The sequence below is a fragment of the Rhinoraja longicauda genome, chromosome 40, assembly GCF_053455715.1.
Source record: "Rhinoraja longicauda isolate Sanriku21f chromosome 40, sRhiLon1.1, whole genome shotgun sequence".
In the NCBI taxonomy this organism is placed as follows: Eukaryota; Metazoa; Chordata; class Chondrichthyes; order Rajiformes; family Arhynchobatidae; genus Rhinoraja; species Rhinoraja longicauda.
Genome location: NC_135992.1, coordinates 10,581,126 through 10,607,567, shown reverse-complemented (window position 1 = coordinate 10,607,567; position 26,442 = coordinate 10,581,126). Strand labels below are relative to the sequence as shown.

At 44.5% G+C, this 26,442-nt stretch overlaps 1 protein-coding gene across 1 annotated transcript in view; it reads left to right on the top strand.

The window, feature by feature from the left end:
* Positions 1-5,189: 5,189 nt before the first annotated feature.
* Positions 5,190-26,442, top strand: part of LOC144611400 (guanylyl cyclase C-like) — a 65,897-nt gene continuing 44,644 nt past the window's right edge. Inside the window, exons 1-7 of the mRNA XM_078430470.1 lie at positions 5,190-5,397; positions 7,980-8,092; positions 9,654-9,721; positions 13,195-13,404; positions 15,477-15,598; positions 22,416-22,617; positions 26,251-26,374. Coding sequence (XP_078286596.1) covers positions 5,190-5,397; positions 7,980-8,092; positions 9,654-9,721; positions 13,195-13,404; positions 15,477-15,598; positions 22,416-22,617; positions 26,251-26,374 — 1,047 coding nt within the window. The remainder of the gene's footprint in view (positions 5,398-7,979; positions 8,093-9,653; positions 9,722-13,194; positions 13,405-15,476; positions 15,599-22,415; positions 22,618-26,250; positions 26,375-26,442) is intronic.

The window sequence follows — 26,442 nt, the reverse complement described above, 5'->3', positions numbered from 1 at the left end:
GACAAACAAGTCACCCATCCTTTTCCTCCACAGATGCTGCATGACCCGCTGAGTTACTCTAGCACGTTGTGTCAATAATAATAATAATAATAATGCATTATATTTATATAGCGCTTTTCATATACTCAAAGACGCTTTACAGAGATTTAGAGAACAAAGGGAAATGAATAAATAGATAAATAAGTAAATAAGTAAACAAACAGAGAAAGGAGACAGAAGGTGAGGTGACCTTCAGTGGTTGAAGGCAGTACTGAACAGGTGAGACTTCAGCGATGTTTTGAATGTGGTGAGTGTGGAGGAGTCTCTAACAGTTTGGGGTAGTGAGTTCCATAGGGTGGGAGCAGCGATGGAGAAAGCCCGGTCCCCCCAGGATCTGAGTTTGGTCCGGATGTGGGGGGATAGGAGATTGGCTGCAGCAGATACTGCAGCAGCAGCAGCAGCAATAGTCTGTATATACTATTGGGGGCTTCAAGGGGTTGGGAGCCTCGATCGCCTCGTGGCGCCACGGGAGAAGAACGAGGAGGAGATAAGACTTTGCCTTCCATCACAGTGAGGGTATGCCTAGAGCAATCACTGTGATGGCTGTTTTGTGTAAAAAATTGTATCTGTGTGTCTTGTGTTCTTTAATGTCTACTGCCGGACCCTGACGTGAGAGGACGCTGGCGTTGATTATTCGCCGCTTTTCCGTCAGGATAGTTTGTCTGTTTGTCTGTTTGTTTCTATGTTAATTGTATTTGTAAAGCGCTTTGTGCATGTGTTAAGGCGCTATATAAAATAAATATATTATTATTATTATTATTATACCTACTCGAACATATCTGCTCCAATCATTTTTCTTCTTCTCTTCCATATCAGAAATATGATAAGCAAGATTTCTTAAATATTTATAAAGTTACAACAGAAGTAGACTAATAAATCATTCCCCACATGTATGATTTTATTATTTGAATTTTTGATTTCCTAATTATCTCAGATGCCATAAACCCAATCTCTGTCCAATCATGCCTTGTTTGATTTTCATATATTGTGCCATAAATCATGTTTTTAGTTGAGCTCTCTTTTCTGAGTTGGTTAAGCTTAAGCCTTAAGTTTCTGGTTACGAAGTACACATTACTTTGCTGGAGTAACTCAGCGGGGCAGGCAGCATCTCTAGAGAGAAAGAATGGGTGACGTCTCGACCCAAAATGTCACCCATTCCTTCTCTCCAGAGATGCTGCCTGTCCCGCTAAGTTATTCCAGCATTTCGATGTAAACCGTTCCTTCCTACACATTTCTTTGCGAGCTGTTGTTCAACGGCTTCTCCTCTACACATTTCTTAATCAGTCCACTGGGTTCATTACTTTATTATGTGACATTTATTTACAACAAGATAAACTGTAGAAATAAAATGTTATGCCCATTACGGTCCATTAATAATCTATGCGGCAGCGTGCTTGCCATCTGCTCCAAAATGCTTTTTAATTATAAATAAATACAATTATCTTTGCCAGGTTTCTTTGGGGTTTTTTCTCGGCTTCTCCAAAAAATGTATTTCCAGGGCTGCTCCCACTGTTATTGATAACTTCAATGTTTTGCAGTTTGACCTTCCTGATGTTTGCCCCCAGCAAGTGCCAGTTTTTCTTTTGTTTGAATCTTTTAAATGTTGCTATGGTTTTCCTTTGCTTGTCTTTGTTGTGAACATAAACCCTTTGCAGAAATGTCTCTGACATGGGAGAGGGTACTATATTCAATTAAATTAATTCAACCCCGCAACTGCTGAAATCTCTGAAGAATTTTAGATGCTGCATTAGCTCCACTTCATTCTGCCCTCTGCTCGGCTAGTGTTGTGCACTTTGTCATTTAAACCTCTTATTCGTTCCCCAATTCTTCTTGATTCTCTTTTCTAGGCCTAATTATGATTAATCCCTCTTCAGATTTTGTGTATAATATTAAAACAACCAGTAAGAGTATACACCGATCAGCCAAACCATTATGACCACTGACAGGTAAAGTGAATAACATTGATTATCTTGTTACAATGGCACCTGTCAAGGGGTGGGATATATTAGGCAGCAAGTGAACAGTCAGTTCTTGAAGTTGATGTGTTGGATGTAGGAGAAATGGGCAGGAGTAAAGACCTGAGCGACTTTGACAAGGGCCAAATTGTTATGGCCAGACGACTGGGTCAGAGCATCTCTGAAACGGCAAGGCTTGTGGGGTGTTCCCAGTCAGCAGTGGTGAGTACCTACCGACAGTGGGCTGAGGAGGGACAAACCACAAACTGGCGAGAGGGTGTTGGGCGCCCAAGGCTCATCGATGCGTGAGGGCAACGAAGGCTATCCCGTCTGGTCCGAACCAACAGAAGGTCTACTGTGGCACAAGTCACAGAAAATGTTAATGGTGGTCACGGGAGGAATATTCACAATACACAGTGCATTGCACCCTGCTGCGTATGGGGCTGCATATTAGGCAGGTGGTCATAATGCTTTTGCTCATCAGGTCATAATGTTTTGGCTGATCAGTGTATATGGATATCTAAATAGGAAGAAGGTTTCTAAGGTAGACATGGGAACGTTGGCAAATCAATGGCAGGAAACGAATAATTGGCAGATCTGCTGAATCAATTTTTTGCATTAGTCTTCATGGTAGCATACACTGCAAATATCCTTAAGGTGGGGTAACAGATGGGCTAATTTCAAATAACAAATAAGAAGGAATGTAAAGATCCCAATCACCAAGTACGAACGTCACAGGGCTCAAGGTGGATTCATTGCCGGGATCAGAGGGCCTGCAGCCAAGATCGGACACACTGGGCAGAAATTGTGTAAGAGAAAATAGAAATTGTGCCTTCCATTATAAGTTCACATCAGTCCTGCAAAGTTAGCAGTAAACTGAGATAGTTGCATAAATCTCACATCTCTAATTACCTCCATATCTGAAATGTGACTACTTCTATAGCTACTTGACAATCAGATGAGAGTCCCAGTATTTTCAATGTTTATTCCCGTAATCACTGATTTTAATCCTTATTTTATATTGTACTGATGCACACAATTAAAACGTGCATTTTCCCATTCAAACATTTTGTTTTTTGAATTGATAGGTATATTTAAAGGTAACTTGAACGTTTTATTTTCCAGGAATAGAAATATTACATTGCAACAATAATTGGAAACAATAAAAAGATAATGCATGACAAACATCAAATACAATATACAAATTTGCAGAAACTCTCATAGAGGGTAGATAATTATCCAGTTGAAATACTTAAACATTTACAGTGCCTTCAACAACTTTGTACCAGTGAGCCATTCACTGTTTTGCATAAACTGTGTAATTATGTTTTTGGAATACAAAATTGAACAGTGCTTGAGGAGGATGCATTTTTGTCTTGGTGTTATTCAGTTCTGAATGTACCAGTGCCATAGCTTTGCAAAAACTGACTCTGCTCTCAAGAAAGAACCAGCTTTTTTTTTGTTGCAACATTTTGTTTCAATAATAGTTTTAATATTTGGCAAAATTAAATGTTTCTTGGAGGAGCCAAGCCATTCATTTAAATACAAATGTGTGTTTAGTCAGCAGTTCTTTTTAGCAGAATTCAGCAGCTCCCAACAGCAGACATGGGGATTGCCACACGCAAATGACATCAAGTCTGTCGGGAGTTGACTTGTAATGCAGGGAGTGCGCTACCCCTGTGCGTCTTGCTCAATGTGGCATCCAGAACCACGAACAATGCTGTTCATTTTCTGGATAATTTAGCTAGGGATCAATGTTGTGATTTACTGACACCAGTTAAAGCTAGTCTGCACTATCATCAGTCTGAACAAGGGTCCCATTCTGAAACGTTGTCTGTCCATTCTAGGTGCTGCCTGTCCCTCTCAATTCCTCCAGCGCTTTGTGTTTTACTACATGAGGCTACTTACAGTGAGGTCAGAGCAGGCGAAAGAAGGATTTCCACAAATGAGGCTGGCCCGGGAAATTGCAGAATGTAACATGGGAAGAACAGCCTTTGAAGTTTTTTGAACATTACGCTGGAGGCCTCAGGTGAAGGAATGACATAAAGGAGAAATATTCTGTGTCCACACGTGATCAGATGGATGGCAGAATTCTCAGAAGACATTGGGAGTAAGATAACCGCAGAGGACAATTACACGAGTGAAGTCCTGGTGAACTTGACATGATTGTGTCTTCAAATAAAGTTTTCCACCTCTTGCAGCACTGTCCTTGCACACCGACCAACTCACTATGCCCATCATCACGCCTTTATCAACAAGCTCTACCAATCAAGATCTGAAACTGTAGTAATATTAATTATATTATATTAATACTTGCTCATATCGACCAAGGTGACCCATCTATACTCGTTCCGCCTGCCACGTTTCACCCATATCCCGATAAACCTTTCGAATTCATGTACCTGTCCAAATGTCTTTTAAATGTTGTTATAATATCTGCCACTCTGGCAGCTCCTTTCTTATATTCACCACTCTCTGTGTGGAAAAAGTTGCCCCTCGGGTTTCTATTAAATCTTTTCCCTATCATCTGTAAATTGCCTGCAGTTGCAAGGAGTGGATTTAAAAGTGGAATCACATAGAACTTGTGTAAACAGGTGATCGATGGTTGGCATGGATATAGTAGACCGAAGATCCTGTTTCCATGCTGTATAGAAACATAGAAAATAGGTGCAGGAGTAGGCCATTCAACCCTTCGAGCCAGCACCGCCATTCAATATGATCAATGAAAAAAATCTACAAATCATTTTACGATTATTATAAATAAACTGTTTAAAAAATGTATAGCAGAATTTGGCAAAAGTTAGATCTCCATAAGTCCACTTTTTTATAACCCGATGATCTTTGTCCCACAACTCTGAGAGTTTTTTCATCGTCATTTTTAATGACAAATCAGTATAATGTGTATTTCTTTACAATATTGAGGGGATCTGCCTTTTAAAGAGCCCTCTCAGTTATTATAGTACAAATGGTTCTGTATCAACTCTGCCCAATTATATTTTACAACCCCTTAGTTTTTATTGAGCAAACACCACTTTATGCAAGCTGAACTTTGAGCTCAGCCTCATGATATTATCTTGGAAGGAAAGCTTTGGGATGACATATTAATCTACCTCATAGCGCTGCTTCCTGTGTACTCTTGAAAGTTAATTACCTAAAAGGAGGACAATTGTAGCGTTTTAACAACAGAGCAGAGAAATGAAACGATTGCTAAGTTTCTGTCTGTGGGCTGTGATTGCCATTCAGGGACACTTTCCCAAGAACCCCTATTCGAAGTGCACGGATAAATTGTTTACAATTAACGTGGTTCTCTTGAACGATTCCTTCTCTCCTTGGACTTTGAATAACGTAATTCCACAGATAAAGAATGAAATTCATATTCTCAATCAGAACCTCCAAGATCAAGGTAAGAGACAAGTGTTGCTTTGTTTCTTCTGCATACCGTTCTTGTCTCTATGCTACGGAACTAATACACAGGTACAAGGGAAGATGCAGACAAAAAAGATTTACAAGGATAGCATGGAATGCAAGAGTATTTGTGCAAAGAGGAAACTGAGGTGAGCCTGACAAAGATCCTGAAAATGATGAACGGGTTCGAAGGGGGACATATATAGACATGTTTTCATTTGTCGTGAAAAAGGAAACATGCTGCCATTAACATAAAATCTTTATTCTTAAATACAAATTCAAGAGAAAAAAAGTCCTCATTTAGACACTGGTGAGAATGTACCTCCTTAACACATCGTGGGGTGAATCCAAAGACAAGGATGAGTTTAGTCAAGTCAAGTCAATTTTATTTGTATAGCACATTTAAAAACAACCCACGTTGACCAAAGTGCTGTACATCTGATTAGGTACTAAGGAAAAAATGAAACATACAGTAGCACACAAACATAACAGCACATACAAAACAGTTCACAGCGCCTCCTCAATGAGCCTCAAACGCTAGGGAGTTGAAATAGGTTTTGAGCCTGGACTTAAAGGAGTCGATGGAGGGGGCAGTTCTGATGGGGAGAGGGATGCTGTTCCACAGTCTAGGAGCTGCAACCGCAAAAGCGCGGTCACCCCTGAGCTTAAGCCTAGACCGCGGGATAGTGAGTAGCCCCAAGTCGGCCGACCTGAGGGACCTGGAGTTAGAGAGGTGGGTTAGAAGATTTTTGATGTAGGGGGGGGAATGTCCATTTAGAGCTTTATATGTGAATAGGAGGAGTTTGAAGTTGATTCTGTACCGTACAGGAAGCCAGTGGAGAGAGGCCAGAATCGGCGTGATGTGGTCCCTTTTACGGGTACCCGTCAGGCAGAACCCGATAAGGCAGAAGATGGCGAGATGATGATAGGGAAAGAAACATTGATTAGGTGGGATTATAAATGGGCTTTCACAGTGGATCTCTGAATGCGGCATTTGGTGAATTAGGGGAGTATATATATTTTTTCACTAAGTTTATCCGTAGTTAAAAGTCAAAGTTATTAACTTTTACTGATAAATCGTGTTGCTGCAGCTTGTAGTTTCAGGTCAAAGATAAATAAAATACCTTGAGTGGGGACTTCCTTTCTAATTATAATATTTCCATTGCAGTCAAGACTAGACTAGATCTGTTTGAGTATATAAAAAGGAAAGGAAGAAAAATCATAGATTTTGCACATTGGGTTTCGGAGTGCAATGGCTTCAGCGTGTGGGCTTAGATGCGTGAGGGCTTTGGTAATGGGAGTCCGTGGCATCTTCTCAACACTGGTCTTTGGTTGGACAGTGTGGCAGTGGTGCAGGTCAGTTATGTAGTTGATGAGTATTTTCACTTTTTATACTACATATCAACCGTGGAAACAGATGAACTTAAATTTGAAGGGACCTTTCCTAAATTCAAGGTCTTGCAGATTAATCTAGTCATGCATGTGGGAATCGTAAGATGCTCGTTGCTGTTTGGATGACTACAACTGTGGAAGATGTCTCCAACCAGCTTGAGCATTGGGTTTCACAACTTCAGCTTTGGCTGGAGACATTCTGATGTATCTGTGAGGCTGAAGGTTACACGGTTAGCATGTTTTTAGTGGTGGTTTCCCTCAGTTTAAGGAAAGGCAATTGGAGAAGCAATGGTTGATAGCCAGGCAGAGGAAGGGATGCAGGCTGGTAGCCATTGGAACCCCAGAGTGCATCTCTCTCCAAAACGGTTTGTTGAAAAATGGTGAGTGAACATACCTCTGAGGAAACCAGCCTGACCCTAGATCACTGATGGATCACGCGGGGGTGGAGCAGGGCAAAAGTGGGAGGAAACTTCATTGTTCCATTGCCAGTATATATAGCACTTAAACGACCCTTGGGTCTCGAGACGTGGGAGAATAAGGAAATTTAAACCAAAACTGGCAATTGCAGCAAAACTTCCCAACTGCACGGTGGCGCAGCGGTAGAGTTGCTGCCTTACAGCAAATGCAGCACCGGAGACTCAGGTTCAATCCTGACTACGGGTTCCGTCTGTATTGAGTTTGTACGTTCTCCCCTTGACCTGCGTGGGTTTTCTCCGAGATCTTCGGTTTCCTCCCACACTCCAAAGACGTACAGGGATGTAGGTTAATTGGCTGGGCAAATGTAAAAATTGTCCCTAGGGTGTGTAGGATAGTGTTAATGTGTGGGGATCGCTGGGCGGCGCGGACCCGGTGGGCCGAAGGGCCTGTTTCCGCGCTGTATCTCTAAATCTCTAAATCCCCAAAAAACCTTTTATACTCCATCTCCTTTGCTATAAAGATAAAGATAGACAGAGTCTGAAGGAATGTCTCGACCCGAAACGTCACCCATTCCGTCTCTCCTGAGATGCTGCCTGACCAGCTGAGTTACTCCACCATTTTGTGAAATGAATGACCTTTATCACTTCCCGACTTGTAATCTACTGACTCTCTTAGGGCTTTCAGAGAAAAAAAAGTAATTGAGATGGAAAAATCACCGACTCTCAGCAGAACTTAGTGAAAATGTAACCTATTCTTGTATTTTTGTCTTAGGTTATAATGTCACTGTAAACGCATCGTACGATGGTTTTGACACGGTATCCTTTTCGTCCAAAGGATGTTCCACAAGTGCTTGTGGAGGATTGATGAAACTTCAGGATTTATTTGTAAGTATGTAAGTCAGATAAATGTAACATTTCTTGAGCTGTGATCCTGTTCCAGTGTTCCACTGTTCCAGAAAGTGAGGAGAGAATAAAAAATGTGTTTAATAAATGATTAGGAGAAATCAGCGGCCTCTAAACTTTTCAGCACGAGGGCCACATTATATATTTGGCACATTTTTGCGGGGAAAAAAAAAAAAGAAATGTCAGTTTTATAAATTTAATGAACTCAAAAAAGAACTCAAGTAAAACAAATTTGGTCTCCTAATCTGAGGAAAGACATTCTAGCCTTAGAGGGAGTACAGAGAAGGTTCACCAGATTGATCCCTGGGATGACAGGACTTTCATATGAAGAAAGACTGGATAGACTCGGCTTATACTCGCTGGAATTTAGAAGACTGAGGGGTGATCTTATAGAAACATATAAAATTCTTAAGGGGTTGGAGAGGCTAGATGCGGGAAGATTGTTCCCGATGTTGGGGAAGTCTTTTAGGACCGAGATGAGAAAACATTTCTTCACACAGAGAGCGGTGAGTCTGTGGAATTCTCTGCCACAGAAGGGAGTTGAGTGAGGCCAGTTCATTGGCTATATTTAAGAGGGCGTTAGATGTGGCTCTTGTGGCTAAAGGGATCAGGGGGTATGGAGAGAAGGCAGGTACAGGTTACTGAGCTGGATGATCAGCCATGATCATATTGAATGGTGGTGCAGGCTCGAAGGGCCGAATGGCCTACTCCTGCACCTATTTTCTATGTTTCTATGTTTCTAAATGGAAGAAATACAAGCCATGGAGTACATGGCAGCTTCCGGCATACATTAGTAACACATGCAACACGTGCGTTCTTACCTTGGAAAAAAACGGCAAGATGGCCAAATTATGTGCTGTAAAAATGGGGAAGAAGCTGGAGGATCCGGTGGAGGTAGAGGAACCGGGAGAAGGGTTGCAAAGCCCTCGGACGCAAGAAGCAGCTATGAAGATGTCTGGCCAGCCGGAGGGAGAAAGGAAACACGGCTAGGAAGGGAGGCAGGAGAGCAAGGCCGAGAGGCAGAGGGTCGCAGACGAGGGGGAGAAGAAGAGGAGGAGGGGAAAGGGCGGGGTTGAGCGAGCTGGGAGAGGAGCAGCGGGAAGAACCAGAGCCAAGGGGCCTGGAGGGTCTGCAGGGGCAAAAGCAGCGAGCGCTGGAGGTCGGTGACCCGCCGGGGCCTGTGGCCGAAGGGCGTGCTCGACGGCCTTGGAGGAGAATGCGGTGGAAGAGGAGGAGGAGCACGGCTCTGCTCGGCGGCCCCAGCCTCGAGGTGTTGAGCGCCGGCCAAGTGGAAACGGAGCCCGGCCAACAGAGCCAGCCATAGTATTTGGTTCAACCTTTCCAAGCAATTTCCACTTTGTAATCATTCTGGGTAAAACATTGGGCGATAGGTTGGATGATTCTCAAAACGTGAAAGTATATTCTACATTGTTCAACAGCATTATAGAAATTGAAGTGACTGCACAGTGTGTTAAAAGTGGAAGTGTACCTATTGAGACTGAATGGATTCTGATTTTGATTCTCTTTTTAATCCTGGATGCAGATGAAGGGAAACTTGGGCTGTGCTGTCGTGGGTCTCACATGTACCTATGCCACCTTTCAAATTGTCTCGTAAGTCTATGCTCCGACTGGCGTGAGTTCCTTTCAATAATGAAGTGAGGGATGTATCACTACTAGGGGTGCCAACTATCTCACTCCCAAATAAAGGACAAGGTGACGCCACTGCCCTGCGCCCCACGTGACCTCACCCAGCCAGCGGTCATGTGCTCCCGCTCCACCTACAGCGGCCGCCCGGGCCGGGAGGCGGGTTGCCACGCAACCTCCGCTAGGCGGCGCCCGGGCCTCCGGACCCACACTGTCTGGACATACAGCGGCCCCCGGGCCTACACTGTCTGGACGTACACTGTCCGGACCTACACTGTCCAGACCTACACTGTCCAGACCTACACTGTCCAGACCTACACTGTCCGGGCCTACACTGTCCGGCCCTACACTGTCTGGGCCTACACTATCCGGGCCTACACTGTCCGCGTCTACAGCATCCGGGCCTACAGCATCCGGGCCTACAGCGTCCGGGCCTACAGCATCCGGGCCTTCAGCCGCCGGGCCTACAGAGTCCGGGCCTACAGCGTCCGGGCCTACAGCGCTCCTAGGCCTAATATGGGATAAGGGCGGTCCAAAACCAATTTAGCCCAAAATACGGGATGTCTTGGCTAATACGGGACAGTTGGCAACCTTAATCCCTACATTATTGTTGCAGATGGTCTCAATAATTTACCTTTTGGCTTGAGGGGAGAGGGAGAGAGACGTAGATTGTGCGACAGAGGGATTTGCTCCAGGTTATTGACATTTCTCAGTGTGTTTTAGGTGACACATTACTCGACTGGCCTTGCTTCAAAAGCTGAAGATAAGGCTGTAAGATATGTCGACACACTGGAATATTCAGCCTGTGTAGGAAGGAACTGCAGATGCTAGTTTAAACCGAAGATAGGCACAAAATGCTGGAGTAACTCAGCGGGACAGGCAGCATGTCTGGAGAGAAGGAATGGGTGACCATTCGGGTCGAGACCCTTCTTCAGCCTGGCAGCTTCACTGCTTAAGGATTTACATATGGCACAGAAATATAGCATGATCTAATTATATCCCAGAATAATCAGAGGTCCTACAGGTTTGACTGTAAGATAACCCGACTCCTGCAGAGTTACTGGAGAAGCTAGCCTGAATGCACTGAAGCTCAGGAGTCATTTAAAATTGGAGAAAATATTTAAAAACTTACTCCAAATTAGTCCAACCATACCAGACTCGTGTACATCAATAATCAGCAGCACATTTTAAAGGTAAATATCTGCTCCCAAAATGTCCCTTTTCTTCAGTAAATGTGGTTTTGCTCTAATGTTGTGGATGGATCCCTCACCCTTGTTTCCTATGTTCTCGTCCCCTTTCCCCTAGAGGTCCTCACCTTTCACTTTCATCCCCCCAGCCTCAAGAGAAGAGTCAAGAGTGTTTTTTTTTGTCATATGTCCCGAAACAGGACAATTAAATTCTTGCGTGCAGTTTATGTAGACATAGTACTCTGTGAACACCACAATCAACAACAAAAATCTTCAGTATATAAAAACTATCTGCCCCACCTCATCCCCTTCCAGCTATATCCCTCCCTCGGTCTTTGCATTTCACTCCTCTCCTTATCTGGCACCCCTTTGTCCCATTTTCATCTCTAGCCTTTGTCACTTATTCCACACGTCTGCCATCAAACCTCTCTCTCCTGTCACCACCTATCACTTCCCAGTCTTTGTCCTGCCCCCACCACTCTTTTCCATGTTCCCTACTACAATCAGTCCGAAGAATGATCTCGACCTGAAACGTCGTCTATCAATTTCCTCCACAGATGCTGCCTAACCTGCTGAGGTACTCCAGTACTTTGTGTTTTGCTCAAAATTCCTGCAGTTCCTTGTGCTTCCGGTTTCAATACATCAGAGCTTTCCTCATGCAGTTAAGGCCATGAAATGAAACTAGTATGTCTCCCAGCTCAGCCAGTGTGCAGCTTCCTGTGAAGAAAACAATCAATTGAGGCTCCTAACTAGGATTGTTTTTGTGTTTTCTTTTAGAAACTGTTGATTTGTCTGAGTTACGCTTGACCTCAGTTGGTAGCCTGCCAATAAATCCCTCGTTGATTCTCAAAATCCAGAACCAGGGGTCACAGTTTAAGAATAAGGGGCAGGCCATTTAGGACTGAGATGAGGTAAAACTTTTTCACCCAGAGAGTTGTGAATCTGTGGAATTTTCTGCCACAGAAAGGCAGTGGAGGCCAATTCACTGGATGTATTCAAGAGAGGGTTAGACATAGCTCCTAGGGCTAATGGAATCAAGGGATATGGTGAGAAAGCAGGAATGGGGCACTGATTTTGGATGATCATATTGAATGGCGGTGCTGGCTCAAAGGGCCGAATGGCCTACTCCTGCATCTATGTTCTATGTTTCTATCTTTCTAAAAGATCATTTGGATGAGATATGGTAAGGTGAGTCATGCCTTATAAGAAATATCCTTACAGGCTTCAAGAATAACAACAAAGTTTACATATATGCCACACATTTAATAATGAATACATTCTAAGGAGTCGCACAGGAGTAGTGCCAGGGGTGATGGTAGAGATGGTAGATGGAACAGTGGCATTCAAGAGGCTTTTGGATAGGCACGTGGATATGCAGGGAATAAAATTATATGGATCACATGCAGGCAAGTCAAGTCAAGTCAATTTTATTTGTATAGCACATTTAAAAACATCCCACGTTGACCAAAGTGCTGTACATCAGTTCAGGTACTAAGAAACGAACATACAATGGCACACAAACATAACAGCACATACATAAACAGTTCACAGCGCCCCCTCAGAGGGCCTCAAACGTTAGGGAGTAGAAATAGGTTTTGAGCCCGGACTTAAAGGAGTCGATGGAGGGGCAGTTCTGATGGGGAGAGGGATGCTGTTCCACAGTCTCGGAGCTGCAACCGCAAAAGCGCGGTCACCCCCGAGCTTAAGCCTAGACCGCGGGATAGTGAGTAGCCCCAAATCGTCCGACCTGAGGGACCTGGAGATAGAGTGGTGGGTTAGAAGATTTTTGATATGGGGGGGGGGGGGGGGGGGAGGGGCAAGCCCGTTTAGGGCTTTGTATGTGAATAGGAGGAGCTTGAAGTTGATTTTGTACCATACTGGGAGCCAATGGAGAGAGGCAGAGGAGATTAGTTTAACTTGGTATCATGTTCGGAATAGATATTGTGGGCTGAAGATCCTGTTTCTGCGCTGAGTGTTAGGAAATATATTTTGCACAAATTGCACCATGAGATATGAGGACAACCTGCGGAAAAACTCAGCCAACGTGGGAGATTTTAAGGAGTGTCTTCATTGAAGGGGAAAAGTAAAGTACAGAGAGATATGGTGACACTATTCCAAACCATTGGGCCTTGCAGGAATCTCAAGAGTTGAGAAGTGGAAGAGCGTGGAGCGAAACTAGGTTAAAACAGGAAAAATAGGGTTGAAAACTTCAATGCATAATAATATCACCTAAACCCACTTTCTTTATGTCAGGCTGGATACATTTTTGGATATCCCCATGATATCCGCAGGAAGCTTTGGGTTATCTTGCGATAAAAAACCCAACTTGACCAGGATCCTTCCCACAGCCAGGAAAGTTTCCATCTTCTTCATATCATTCTGGAAAGAGCAATTTGTGAAGAGGCATAAGTGGAAATCAACTTACATCTACAAAAAGAATGAAACCTCAGAATCATGTTTCTGGTAGGTTTTCTTTCAATCCATTCCATTTCTGTAGAGAAGGATGGGGGGTTTCAGAGTTAATGTGTACAGATTGCATGTTGCTTGTGGTGAGCCTGCTTTACTTACTTAGAATTGCTAGCTAAAGTACAACAGGTTGTTTCGCTGAACTGCAGAGGGTGTTGTGACTAAAGGAGAGAGGCCCGATACCAAGTAGTGCTGCAGATAACAACAAGTCTGTTCTGGACATTAAGAACCGGTGAAGAAAGGTGCTGATTGGGTGATTAGCTGGTCCCGTGACTACTCAGCGTGAGGGCGTGCAGCGTAGGTTTACTAGGATAATTCCCGGAATGGTGGGACTTTCATATGTTGAAAGACTGGAGCGACTAGGTTTGTATACACTGGAATTTAGAAGGATGAGAGGAGATCTTATCGAAACGTATAAGATTATTAAGGGGTTGGATACGTTAGAGGCAGGAAACATGTTCCCAAAGTTGGGGGAGTCCAGAACAAGGGGCCACAGTTTAAGAATAAGGGGTAGGCCATTTAGAACTGAGATGAGGAAAAACTTTTTCAGTCAGAGAGTTGTGAATCTGTGGAATTCACTGCCTCAGAAGGCAGTGGAGGCCAATTCTCTGAATGCATTAAAGAGAGAGCTGGATAGAGCTCTTAAGGATAGCGGAGTCAGGGGGTATGGGGAGAATGCAGGGACGGGGCACTGATTGAGAATGATCAGCCATGATCACATTGAATGGCGGTGCTGACTCGAAGGGCCGAATGGCTTCCTCCTGCATCTATTGTATATTGTCTATTGTCTATTGTCATGTATAAGAATACTGCCAGTGCACTAAATAATGGAGTGGGACCACGAGGAGCTGGCAAGTATGTGACCATACTTGTAGTGACTCTCCCAATCCCGCTCGCGTAATAAAGTTGTGCCTTTAGTATCACTGACTGACGGTGTTTGTTATTTCAGAGCCCAGACTGGCTTTAACACCCCAGCCCAAGATCGGTAAACTTCCCGTCATTCACACTATTGTCTCCAAATTAATCTCATCCCCAGAACTGAGAGGCTGCAAATGTGATCCCTGAATCCAGCTAATCACCATAATAAATATTCCTAGAAAGGTTCTCAGGTTACCTCCGAGCCAAACATCTTCCACATCTACATAGTGAAACGCAGCCCACATAAAACTCGGGCATGAATAATGATAATGTAATAAACTCCTTTATTCGTCCCACACCGGGGAAATTTATAGTGTTACTGCAGCAAAGTGGATAGCAAGAAATCATTCATTATAAATAAAAGTAAAGACAAGGATAAATTGTCATCAGTTCTTAGCTGTTATTGTTGACTAGTCTGCTAGGAGCAGTGCTGGTTGTGCAGTCTCACAGCAGCGGGAAGGAAGGACCTACTATATCTCTCCTTCACGCACTTGGGGTGAAGGAGTCTGTCACTGAAGGAGCTACTCGGTGCAGTGACAGTGTCCTGCATGGGGTGGGAGTCGTTGTCCAGCAGCGATGTTAGCTTTGCCATCCTCCTCCTTTCTCCCACCGCCTGCACTGTCGAGGAGGCAACCCAGGACAGAGCTGGCCTTCCTGACCAGCTTGTCGAGTCTCTTCCCCTCCGCCGCTGAGATGCTGCTGCTCCAGCAGACCACTCCATAGAAAATGGCTGATGCAACCACCGTGTTGTAGAAGGTCCTTAGGAGTTCCCCCTGCACTCCAAAGGACCTGAGTCTCCTTAGCAGATAAAGTCTGCTCTGGCCCTTTCTGTATAGCGCATTGGTGTTTTCGGTCCAGTCCAATTTATTATTGAGGTAGACACCAGGTACTTATAAGAATCCACCCCCTCGATGTCCATTCCCTGGATGTTCACCGGTGTCGGGGGGACGTGGCTGCACCTGCGGAAATGTCAGAGAATGTCAGAGAAAATAATGTTATTTTGTGGAGTAATAATAGCTACTCTCAGAGAGGTACTTTATATCATTGGGGCATCAGAGGACAGTGACATGTTGTGATGTGCTGTGGAGGTACACTCTTTCTTTTAATATGTATTTTCAATTGTTTAAAGGATTTGCTTTTGATTATTTCAGGTACATTAATGCCTTGGAGGCCGGTTCAGCTGCATTCTCTTCGAGTTTAGAGGTTAAGGAAATCATCCGAGACTCAGTGAAATTTAAGAAGGTAGTAAGTGACCCAAAAAGAAAGAGTAATGGTGAGTCTTGCTTCAAGTGGCGTCATTGCGCGAAAAACTTCCATATGTCGAGTGATTGAGGCAATGTCACAAGCAGAACTGAACAGATAACTCCAGGTGCTTTTTTTCCTCATCAATAAATTTCTCCTCATTGGAGTCTAAATGAGGCAATCCATGATTCTGCTACCCGTGCGTTAGTTGTCTCTCAAAGACGGCACGGTGGCGCAGCGGTAGAGTTGCTGCGTTACAGCGAATGCAGCGCCGGAGACTCAGGTTCGATCCTGACTACGGGCGCCGTCTGTACGGAGTTTGTACGTTCTCCCCGTGACCTGCGTGGGTTTTCTCCGAGATCTTCGGTTTCCTCCCACACTCCAAAGACGTACAGGTTTGTAGGTTAGTTAATTGACTGGGTAAATGTAAAAATTGTCCCTAGTGTGTGTAGGATAGTGTTAGTGTGCGGGTATCGCTGGGCGGCGCGGACTCGGTGGGCCGAAGGGCCTGTTTCCGCGCTGTATCTCTAAATCTAAAATCAAAGTGTGCCCTGTCAATCCTTCTCAGTCTTGCATGTCTCAATGCCTTCTGAACTTCACTGAGTTCACTGACTGATGTTATTCAATCACAACCACTGTGTGCAAGGTCCAAAACATATTTGTCTCTCTCCTGTTCCTCAGCTGAATGTCCACTTTGACGTTCGCTGAGAGCCCAGTTCCATTATTCCTTCAATCAGAATCTTTGGTGTACAAGTCCAAAGATCCCTGAAGGTGGCAGCACAGGTGGATAGGGGTGGTGAAGGCGCATGCTTCCTTCTTTGCCAGGACATAGAATACAGGTGAGAGGAGGTCTTGGTACAGCTGCAGTATTATGCGCAGTTCTGTTTGCCACACCACAGGCCGGACAAGATTGTGCTGGAGAGAATGTAGAGGAGATTCACCCGGATGTTCCCTAGCTTGGAATGATTCTGTTAGGAGCAGAGACTGGACCCGACAAAATTATCAGAAGCATGGATCGGGGGAAAATTGTAACAAACCGTTCCCTGTGGTGGAGGTGCTCAAGATCAGAGGGCTTTGATTTAAGATGAGGAGTAAGAAGTTTAAAGGGCATCTGAGGATGAATTCCTTTCACTCAGAGGATGATTGAAATCTGGAACGTGCTGCTTGAGAAGATGGTGGGGACATTTCACAACATTTCAGAAGCATCTGGACAAACACTTGAATTGCCAGTGCATGGTCAACCATGAACCTTCCAAAAACCTTTCCCCTTTCTAAACTATCGCCACTAACTCCAATTATCAAGCACTTTCAACGTTTCTTTATGCAAGTGTCACTTGGATAAAATGCAGCTTCCTTCTTTGCTTTTGGTTTACCCGGGCTCTTAGCTTGCTAAGTGTGTCTGTTGTTTGGATTGATTTGGCAAGTAGATTAATTTGGATGGTTTTATACAGGTAGTTGTGTTATTTGTGGATTGACTGAAGCAATAAGACTTTACAACCTGTTGACTTTGTTGACCTCTGACTCGGTTGCTCAGTTGCCTTACCCAACACCCTGCATAATGTTTAACCAGGTTTTAGTGCTCTTCTCTTCAGATGTTAGTCTGGGAGTTGAATGTTAGTCTTTGGATGTTAGTCTGGGGAGTTGTTCTCATAGTGAGCCAGCAGTAACTGCTAAGCAACCGTAATAATGGAGACAGGGTTATAGTAATAAAAGATTGGGCTGGGTGATATTTAACTCCATTGCTAAGAGATTATATACCACTGCAATTCTCAGGGTAGGGTCTGTTGATGTTTCTCCTGTCATTATTCCTTTGCCAGTGTCGTGGGCCTTCTGTGTACCAAGTCTTGTGTGGCATTGTTCCTGGAGATATCCTGCATATGTATTCAAGAGAGAGTTAGATATAGCTCCTCGGGCTAACGGAGTCAAGGGATATGGGGAGAAAGCAGGAATGGGGTACTGATTTATTCACAAAATGCTGGAGTAACTCAGCAGGTCAGGCAGCATCTCGGGAGAGAAGGAATGGGTGACGTTTCAGATGCTGCCTGACCTGCTGAGTTACTCCAGCATTTTGTGAATAAATCGATTTGTACCAGCATCTGCAGTTATTTTCTTATACTAATGGGGTACTGATTTTGGATGATTAGCCACGATACAATACAATACAATACAATACAACACAATATATATCTTTATTGTCATTGTACAGGGGTACAACGAGATTGGGAATGCGCCTCCCATACGATGCAATAATTTAATTAGCTAGTCAGTATTAATTTAAACAACCCAATGAAACAAATTGTAACAGTTTTAAAACAGAATAAAGTGCAAGTAGATCTGTGCCGGATCATATTGAATGGCCTACTCCTGCACCTATTTTCTATGTTTCTATATTCAGATCATGAATATCAGCAGACAAATAGGCGTGGGAGCTTCACGGCTCAGCCGAATGTATTTCACCTCACACACACAAGATTGAGAACAGCGGGGTCTGAATAATTCTGTTCCCTTCCCTTTATAATGAGCAATTGGACAACCTGACCCACATGGAATTAGTCAACTGCTACCATGGGTCAATTTTCAAAACTGCAAGCCGCTCAAATACAAACGTTGAGAGTGTGTGTTGAGGACGTTGGTGTCCGAGAGCATCAATGGGTTTAGGTTTACATTTATTATTGTCACGTGTCCGAAGGGTGGTCAAAAAGACTTTTGGCACAATGGCCTTCATCAGTCAGGGTACTGAATATAGAATATAGAGGTTGGGAGGTCATGTTGCAATTATATGAGGCCGCATTTAGGGTATTGCGTTCAGTTCTGAGCACCATGTTGCAGGAAAGATGTTGTCAAGTTGGAAAGGGTGCAGAGAAGATTTACGAGGATGTTGCCAGGACTTGAGGGTGTGAGCTATAGGGAGAGGTTGAGCAGGTTGGGCCTCTATTCCTTGGAGCGCAGGAGGATGAGGGGTAATCCTATAGAGCTGTGTGAAATCATGCAAGGAAGCAAGGAATAGATTGGGTAGACACACAGAGTCTCTTGCCCAGAGGAGGGTAATCAAGAACCAGAGAAGATAGGGTTAAGGTGAAGGGGGAAAGATTTAATAGGAATCTGAGGGATAACTTTTTCACATAAAGGGTGGTGGGTATATGGAACGTGGTGCCAGAGGACATTGTTGCGGCAGGGACTATTGGAATGTTTAAGCAACAATTAGACAGGTACATGGATAGGACAGGTTTGGAGGGATATGGGCCAAAGGTGGGACAAGTGTAAATGGGACATGTTAGTTGGTGTGGGCAAGTTGGGCTGAAGGGCCTGTTTCCACGCTGTATGACTCTATGACTCTATGAGTAAAACGTTTCAAGGTGTTTCACAGGACCATTGTCAAACAAGTCAAGTACAACAGGCACAAAGGCTCAGGCAACAACAAAACATAATCTTTACATCAATTACACGGAAATTTGGTTGGACAATAAAAACGAAAAATAGACTGGAAAAAAATTATGACTTTAATTCAAAAAAGTCATTAGTGCGGCACGGTGGCGCAGCGGTAGAGTTGCTGCTTTACAGCGAATGCAGCGCCGGAGACTCAGGTTCGATCCTGACTACGGGTGCTGTACTGTACGGAGTTTGTACGTTCTCCCCGTGACCTGCGTGGGCTTTCTCCGAGATCTTCGGTTTCCTCCCACACTCCAAAGACGTACAGGTTTGTATGTTAATTGGCTTGGGATAAATGTAAAAATTGTCCCTAGTGGGGTGTAGGATGGTGTTAGTGTGCGGGGATCGCTGGGCGGCGCGGACCCGGTGGGCCGAAGGGCCTGTTTCTGCGCTGTATCTCTAAATCTAAAAAAAAAATCTAAATCAAAACATAATTAGATAATGAAACCGAGTCCATGGCAGAGCAAGGACTGGTCCTTCGTCTTCCATTGTTGAGGTAGGATTAGGGTTGTACAGATTGGTTCAAGAACCTAATGTGTGTAGGAAAATAACTGTTCCTGAAACTGGTGGTGTGCAACGTCAGGCTGCTGTGCCTCATAGCAGAATCTCAGGCAACTTCAGGCTGCTGTACCTCATAGCTGCTTGCCCCATAGCAGAAGCGTCCACGTCGCGGGGCTGGAAACTGGAAGTGTCCTGAGCTGATTCTGCTACCACCACCGTCGTCTATTGTACAAGTGATGGCTCCCACTGATTGTCGCCCGAAGCCTGCGTCCTATTCAGGACGGACGATGACAGCGATGTAACATTTGAAACATGGGTGACGGACACGAAAGAAGAAGATAAAGGAAACCACCAAAGATAACTCCCCACAGCCGTGACGGCTGAAGTAGTTAGTTTATGGAAAACTGTAGTTTGCAATCTGCAAGTAGGACCAGCAAATCCCTCGTAAATGGTGTGTTTGAGTTCATCTGTCAGCAGGCTGTAAAGTATCCTCAGATATATGGGGAACTTACTTTGAGTTGATTGCGTTGGCAGGATAACATTTGTTTTTTATTGAATTAAATTGTTATTACTTAGCAAACCTTGGCCTTTCAAAGATTTAGTCACCTGATTATAAACACTGGATCCCTGTGCTCAATAAAGCATTTCTGGCCGAAAATCCTCTGGGTGAGGAGTCCCCCCCGTTCAGTGCCTGTCTCCTATCCCACCCTTACTGGCACTCAGCAAGAGTTTGTCCCACTGTACACTCATTAGTTGTCACGGTTCAGAGGTTGATTCCTTTTATTGCGGCTTTTCTGCTTGCTGCAGAGACCGCTCCCTCCGCAACTCCTTGTTTCGCTCATCCCTTCCCACCCAAAACCGAGGACGGTGGGGGAGGAGGGGAGGAGGGGGGGGGGGGGGGGGTTAAGGCATGGGTCATATGTAGTCGATTATCTACAATTGTAGAATTCAATGTTCACACCATTAGGTTGTAATCGCTTGCAAGAGCTGAACTACGGGACAGAGAAGGGACATGTGTGAGCGATCCACCCATGACAGTAGGGAGGAACCATAAAGAATTAGGCCATCTCAGATGACATAGAAACATAGAAAATAGGTGCAGGAGGAGACCATTTGGCCCTTCGAGCCAGCACCGCCATTCATTGTGATCATGGCTGATCATCCATAATCAGTAACCCGTGCCTGCCTTCTCCCCATACCCCCTGATCCCGCTAGCCCCCAGAGCTCTATCTAACTCTCTTTTAAATTCATTCAGTGAATTGGCCTCCACTGCCTTTCGTGGCAGAGAATTCCACAAATTCACAACTCTCTGGGTGAAAAAGGTTTTTTCTCACCTCAGTTTTAAACGGCCTCCCCTTTATTCTTAGACTGTGTGTGAGGCCCCTGGTTCTGGACTCCCCCAACATTGGGAACATTTTACTCTTAGACTGTGTGGCCCCTGGTTCTGGACTCCCCCAACATTGGGAACATTTTTCCTGTATCTCGCTTGTCCAGTCCTTTTATAATTTTTCTACGTTTCAATAAGATCCCCTCTCATCCTTCTAATGGAGAAGAAAGGACAGCTTTATCTTGGGAGTAGATGCGGTGGAGGCAGAGAAATTGAGAGTAGGGGTTGGCGTTTTTGTAAGAGGTGGGAAGTGGTTTAGTCCAGATCGCCCTGGGAGTCGGGAGATGGGTTACTCCAGCACTTTGTGGCTTTTTTCTTTAGCAGAACGATGCCTTGATTAGTGGGCATTAGCTACAGGGAGAGGTTGGACAGACTTGGGTTGTTTTCTTTGGAACACCGGAGTTTGCAGGGAGATCTGGTAGAAGTACATTAGGAGAGGCATGAACAGGGTAGATAGTCAGAACCTTTTTCCCAGGATGGAAAAATCAAATACGAGGGTGCGTCGTTTGAAGGTGAGAGGGGAAACCTCTTTACACAGAGGGTGGTGAGTGCCTGGAATGCCCTGTCTGTGGCGGTAGTCGAGGCAGATACGATAGTGGCATTTCAGAGACTTTTGAATAGGCATTTGGATATGCAGGGAATGGAGGGAAATGGATCATGTGCAGGTAGATAAGAGATGGTCTTGGAATCATGTTCAGCACAGACATTGTGGGCCGAAGGGCCTGTTCGTGTGCTGTACTGTTCTATGTTCTATACATTCTAAAGTATTCTCGTAACTACACTTGCGCGCTCCCATTTAATAAGAAACGTACCTGGCTAGTTATATTCACTGTTGTACAGATCAGTGGCCTTGACTTTAGTCTGTTCTGAGGTGCTTGATTTTATCTGAAATTACACCTTCTTGGAGGAAAGGCTTACATTTAGGTTTCGGTTTATTATTGTCACATGTAGAAGGTGCAACTCGACCCGAACAGGACATCTTGGTCCAAGGTACAGAAGAGGTAGCGCAGCCACTAGAGACTGCCTCACAGAGCGAGATGCAGGTTCAATCGTGATCTTGGGAGCCATCTGTGTGGAGTTTACGAGTTCCTCCTGTGGCTGCATGGGTTTCTGTCAGGGGCTGCGGTTTCCTCCATTGGCAGAATAATTGGCACTGTAAATTGGCACTGTAATTGGCACCGTTGGCACTGTAAATTGTCCATGGACTTGGAGCGTTGAAGAGCCTGTTTCTGTGCTTTATCTCTCCTGACTGAAGTGATGGAGCGTGCAAAACGATGGCTCAGTTCACCGAGCGAAGGTGAGAAAATCAGGGGGAGGGAAGGCTGGTGGGAGACAATAGACAATAGGTGCAGGAGGAGGCCATTCGGCCCTTCGAGCCAGCACCGCCATTCAATGTGATCATGGCTGATCATTCTCAATCAGTACCCCGTTCCTGCCTTCTCCCCATACCCCCTGACTCCGCTATCCTTAAGAGCTCTATCTAGCTCTCTTTTGAATGCATTCAGAGAATTGGCCTCCACTGCCTTCTGAGGCAGAGCTGTCGGGATGCACGGAGACAGTGGCAACAAAGAGGAGACTAGCAAGAAATTTGCAAATCAGTGTACGCTTACTGAATTGCCTATTTCCTCCATCACAGTGATCATTTTGTGTGGGACCAGCAGTGATATTGAGACATTACTCGATGATGTGACACTGGATAAAGATATTGTCATCATTCTGCTGAACCTCTTCAAGTGAGTAGCGTGTCTTGGATTTATTTTAAACACTTATTCTCACTTGACCATTGCTGGGTTGTTTTCTCGTCTCGGTAATTAAACCCAGGACAGATATGTCATGGATGAAATGCAAAGGTTCTTCTACATCAGTGCTTTCCTTTAACATGATCCCAGGCAACCACTTGAATTTTCTTGTGATGCCAAAATAATGCAGTCATCACACACGACAAAATTTCATAAATACAAAATGCCGGAAACATTCAGGTCAGGCAGAAACAGTGTAAAGACAGACAAGGTTAACATTCAGGTCTTCAGAATGAAGGATCTTTGATATGAGACCTTAATTTGGTTTATCGTTCCACAGATGCTGAGTATTTCCAACATTTTCTGTTTTAATTCAGATTTCCACATCCTGCAATTCTTTGATTTTCATGTTATAAGTAGGTTTTCCAATATTAAGCACCTTTGCAGTCCAAAGCTGCAATTTGCTGCTCTACGTTGTCCTATGTTACACTTCTTGTAGATTGTCGTGTCTCAATAGACAATAGACAATAGGTGCAGGAGGAGGCCATTCGGCCCTTCGAGCCAGCACCACCATTCAATGTGATCATGGCTGATCATTCTCAATCAGTACCCCGTTCCTGCCTTCTCCCCATGCCCCCTGACTCCGCTATCCTTAAGAGCTCTATCCAGCTCTCTCTTGAATGCATTCAGAGAATTGGCCTCCACTGCCTTCTGAGGCAGAGAATTCCACAGATTCACAACTCTCTGACTGAAAAAGTTTTTCCTCATCTCAGTTCTAAATGGCCTACCCCTTATTCTTAAACTGCGGCCCCTTGTTCTGGACTCCCCCAACATTGGGAACATGTTTCCTGCCTCTAACGTGTCCAACCCTTAATAATCTTATACGTTTCGATAAGATCTCCTCTCATCCTTCTAAATACCAGTGTATACAAGCCTACCATATCAAACCCCAGAAGAAGCAGGTAGATTTAAATTAGATTAATTTAATTTTTTTTCTAAACCTTTGAGAGGATAGGCCCGATTTGTTTAATCCCTCTCCTGATAGGAACACCTCCCCCTCTTCCACCAATGTCAGGAATGGAAAAATGTCAAAAGGTGCTGTATCGAAATGCATTTTGACTTGATTGATTAATTCATGGAACAAATGGAACTAAACAGGTTTATCTAATTGCCTTTATAGAAACGTGGCCAATGCTCGGAACTGAACGTTTAAGGATATTTAGACGAAAAGGAGAAGGGGGTTGGGAAATACCATTGATGAGGATTGAGATCAGAACAGTGGTGAGAAAAAATCTGAGCACAGCAGACTATAATGTAGAATTAGAATAAGTTTGAGCTGGAAACGGCAAAGAGCAGGTCAAAATGGTAGAAGTTACTTAAAGACCATCAATTAATAGTTCTAATTTAGGGCACAGCATTGATCAGGTGATTAGAAGAGCATGTAACTGAGATAATCCAGTAATCACAGGGACTTCAATCTACATGATAAATGGAGGGATCACATTGGCATTAGTAAAGCAGAGTGTGGATTCTAGCTCAATATGTGTATGAAGGAACTGCAGATGCTGGTTTAAACCGAAGATGGACACAAAATGCTGGAGTAACTCAGCGGGACAAGCAGCATCTCTGGAGAGAAGGAATGGGTGGCGTCAGTCTGAAGAAGGGTCTCGACCCGAAACATCACCCATTCCTTCTCTCCAGAGATGCTGTCTGTCCCGCTGAGTTACTCCAGCATTTTGTGTCTATTTCTAGCTCAATTCGTTGAGGATTCAGACATGGGGAAAACATGATTTCCAATTTGTGTGCAATGAATTGTGAAATTAATAATCCTAACATTACAGGGTCCTAAGGGAAAAGTGACCATAGTATAAAGTTTCACATTGAGTGTGAAAGTGGTGCATGATCGTAATTCCCAACAAGGAACAAATCTAAATAATTAACAAAGTTGTGAGGGGAGAGTTCGCTGTGAGAATATATCTTGTGAGGTGTAACTGTAGACAGGCAATGGCTCGTATTTAAAGAAGAAATGCATGAATAGCAGAATAACCTCCTTCACGGCACAGAAATCCAACAAAAAAGGGATACATTCAAGACTCCCAGGAGAAATTGAAGATCTCATTAACTCAAAGAAAGAGGCGTATAAAGCTGACACAGTCTAAAGAACAGTAGATGGCATTTAGAACAGACTAATGGCTCAGCAGTTCGGCTGCTGCCTCACGGGCCAGAGACGGGTTCAATCTTATTGCTGTTTGCTATATTACAAATTGTGACTGTGCCGCCGCTCATTGTTTGGATGCCCTTGATCTCAATTGGCACTTTCTTTAACAATAAGCCGAAAGAAGCGAATTGTCCAGTTTTCAAGTGAGATGTATGAATCCTTGCAGAACCAGGTTTTAGGGTTGCCAACTTCCTCACTCCCAAATACGGGACAAGGTGACGTCACCGCCCCGCGCGCCCACGTGACCTCACCCAGCCAGCGGCCACGTGGAAGAGGGCGGAACGAAACTAGGTTAAAACAGGGGAAAAAGGGATGAAAACATAAATGCATAATAATATCACCTAAACCTGTTGTGATATTGCAGGGACTACTTTGTTGTATCACAAGGACTACTTTGTTTGCCTGTGTAGTAATGTGTATATAAGAGAATGAGGTGATTAGGTGGTCACTCTGGTTCCAGGTGGCCGTGGAATAAACAGCCTGGACTTAAGCTCCAGCATTATAACCTTTTTTAAACACGTGTACTTGTGGTCCGTCCAGAGTCATAACAAACGAAGTACAACAAAACCCACTTTCTTTATGTCAAGCTGGATACATTTTTGGATATCCCCATGATATCCGCAGGAAGCTTTGGGTTATCTTACGATTGTAAACCCAACTTGACCAGGATCCTTCCCACAGCCAGGAAAATCTTGCTTTTCACCTGCTTTCACTTGCTTTTCACCGGGCGGCCGCCATTGGTGGAGCGGGAGCAGGTGGCCGCTGGCTGGGTGAAGTCACGTGGGGCGCGGGGGGGGGGGGACGGGGGACGGTGACGTCACTCTTTGTCCCTTCTTTGGGAGTGACGAAGTTGGCAACCCTACTAATACGGGACAAGGGCGGTCCCGTATGGGACAAACTAAATTAGCCCAAAACACGGGATGTCCCGGCTAATGCGGGACAGTTGGCACACCCTATGTTTCACCCTCCTTACGTTAAGTCACTCTCTATAAGATAGCATTGTTGGGTCAGTGATAAAGAGGACGATTGGAAAGAGGGCGGCACGGTAGCGCAGCGGTAGAGTTGCTGCTTTACAGCGAATGCGGCGCCGGAGACTCAGGTTCGATCTTGACTACGGGTGCTGCACTGTAAGGAGTTTGTACGTTCTCCCCGTGACCTGCGTGGGTTTTCTCCGAGATCTTCGGTTTCCTCCCACACTCCAAAGACGTACAGGTATGTAGGTTAATTGGCTGTGTAAATGTAAAAATTGTCCCTAGTGGGTGTAGGATAGTGTTAATGTACGGGGATCACTGGGCGGCACGGACTTGGTGGGCCGAAAAGGCCTGTTTCCGGCTGTATATATATGATATGATATGATATGATGTTCTTAAAGCATATCTCACTGCTCTGCCTGTCATTCTCTCTGGCAGCCACACCAACGAAACTTCAATGAGCTACATGAAGCAAGTACTAGTGGTGACCCTGACGTCTACGGATCACAAGATGCCCACCAATAATAACCTGAGTTTACAAGGGGTGGATAACATTTCACTGGTAAGGGGTAAATCGTCCTGAGTAGACCCATTTTAAGATGATGCGACCTTACTGCAGATTGTTAACCC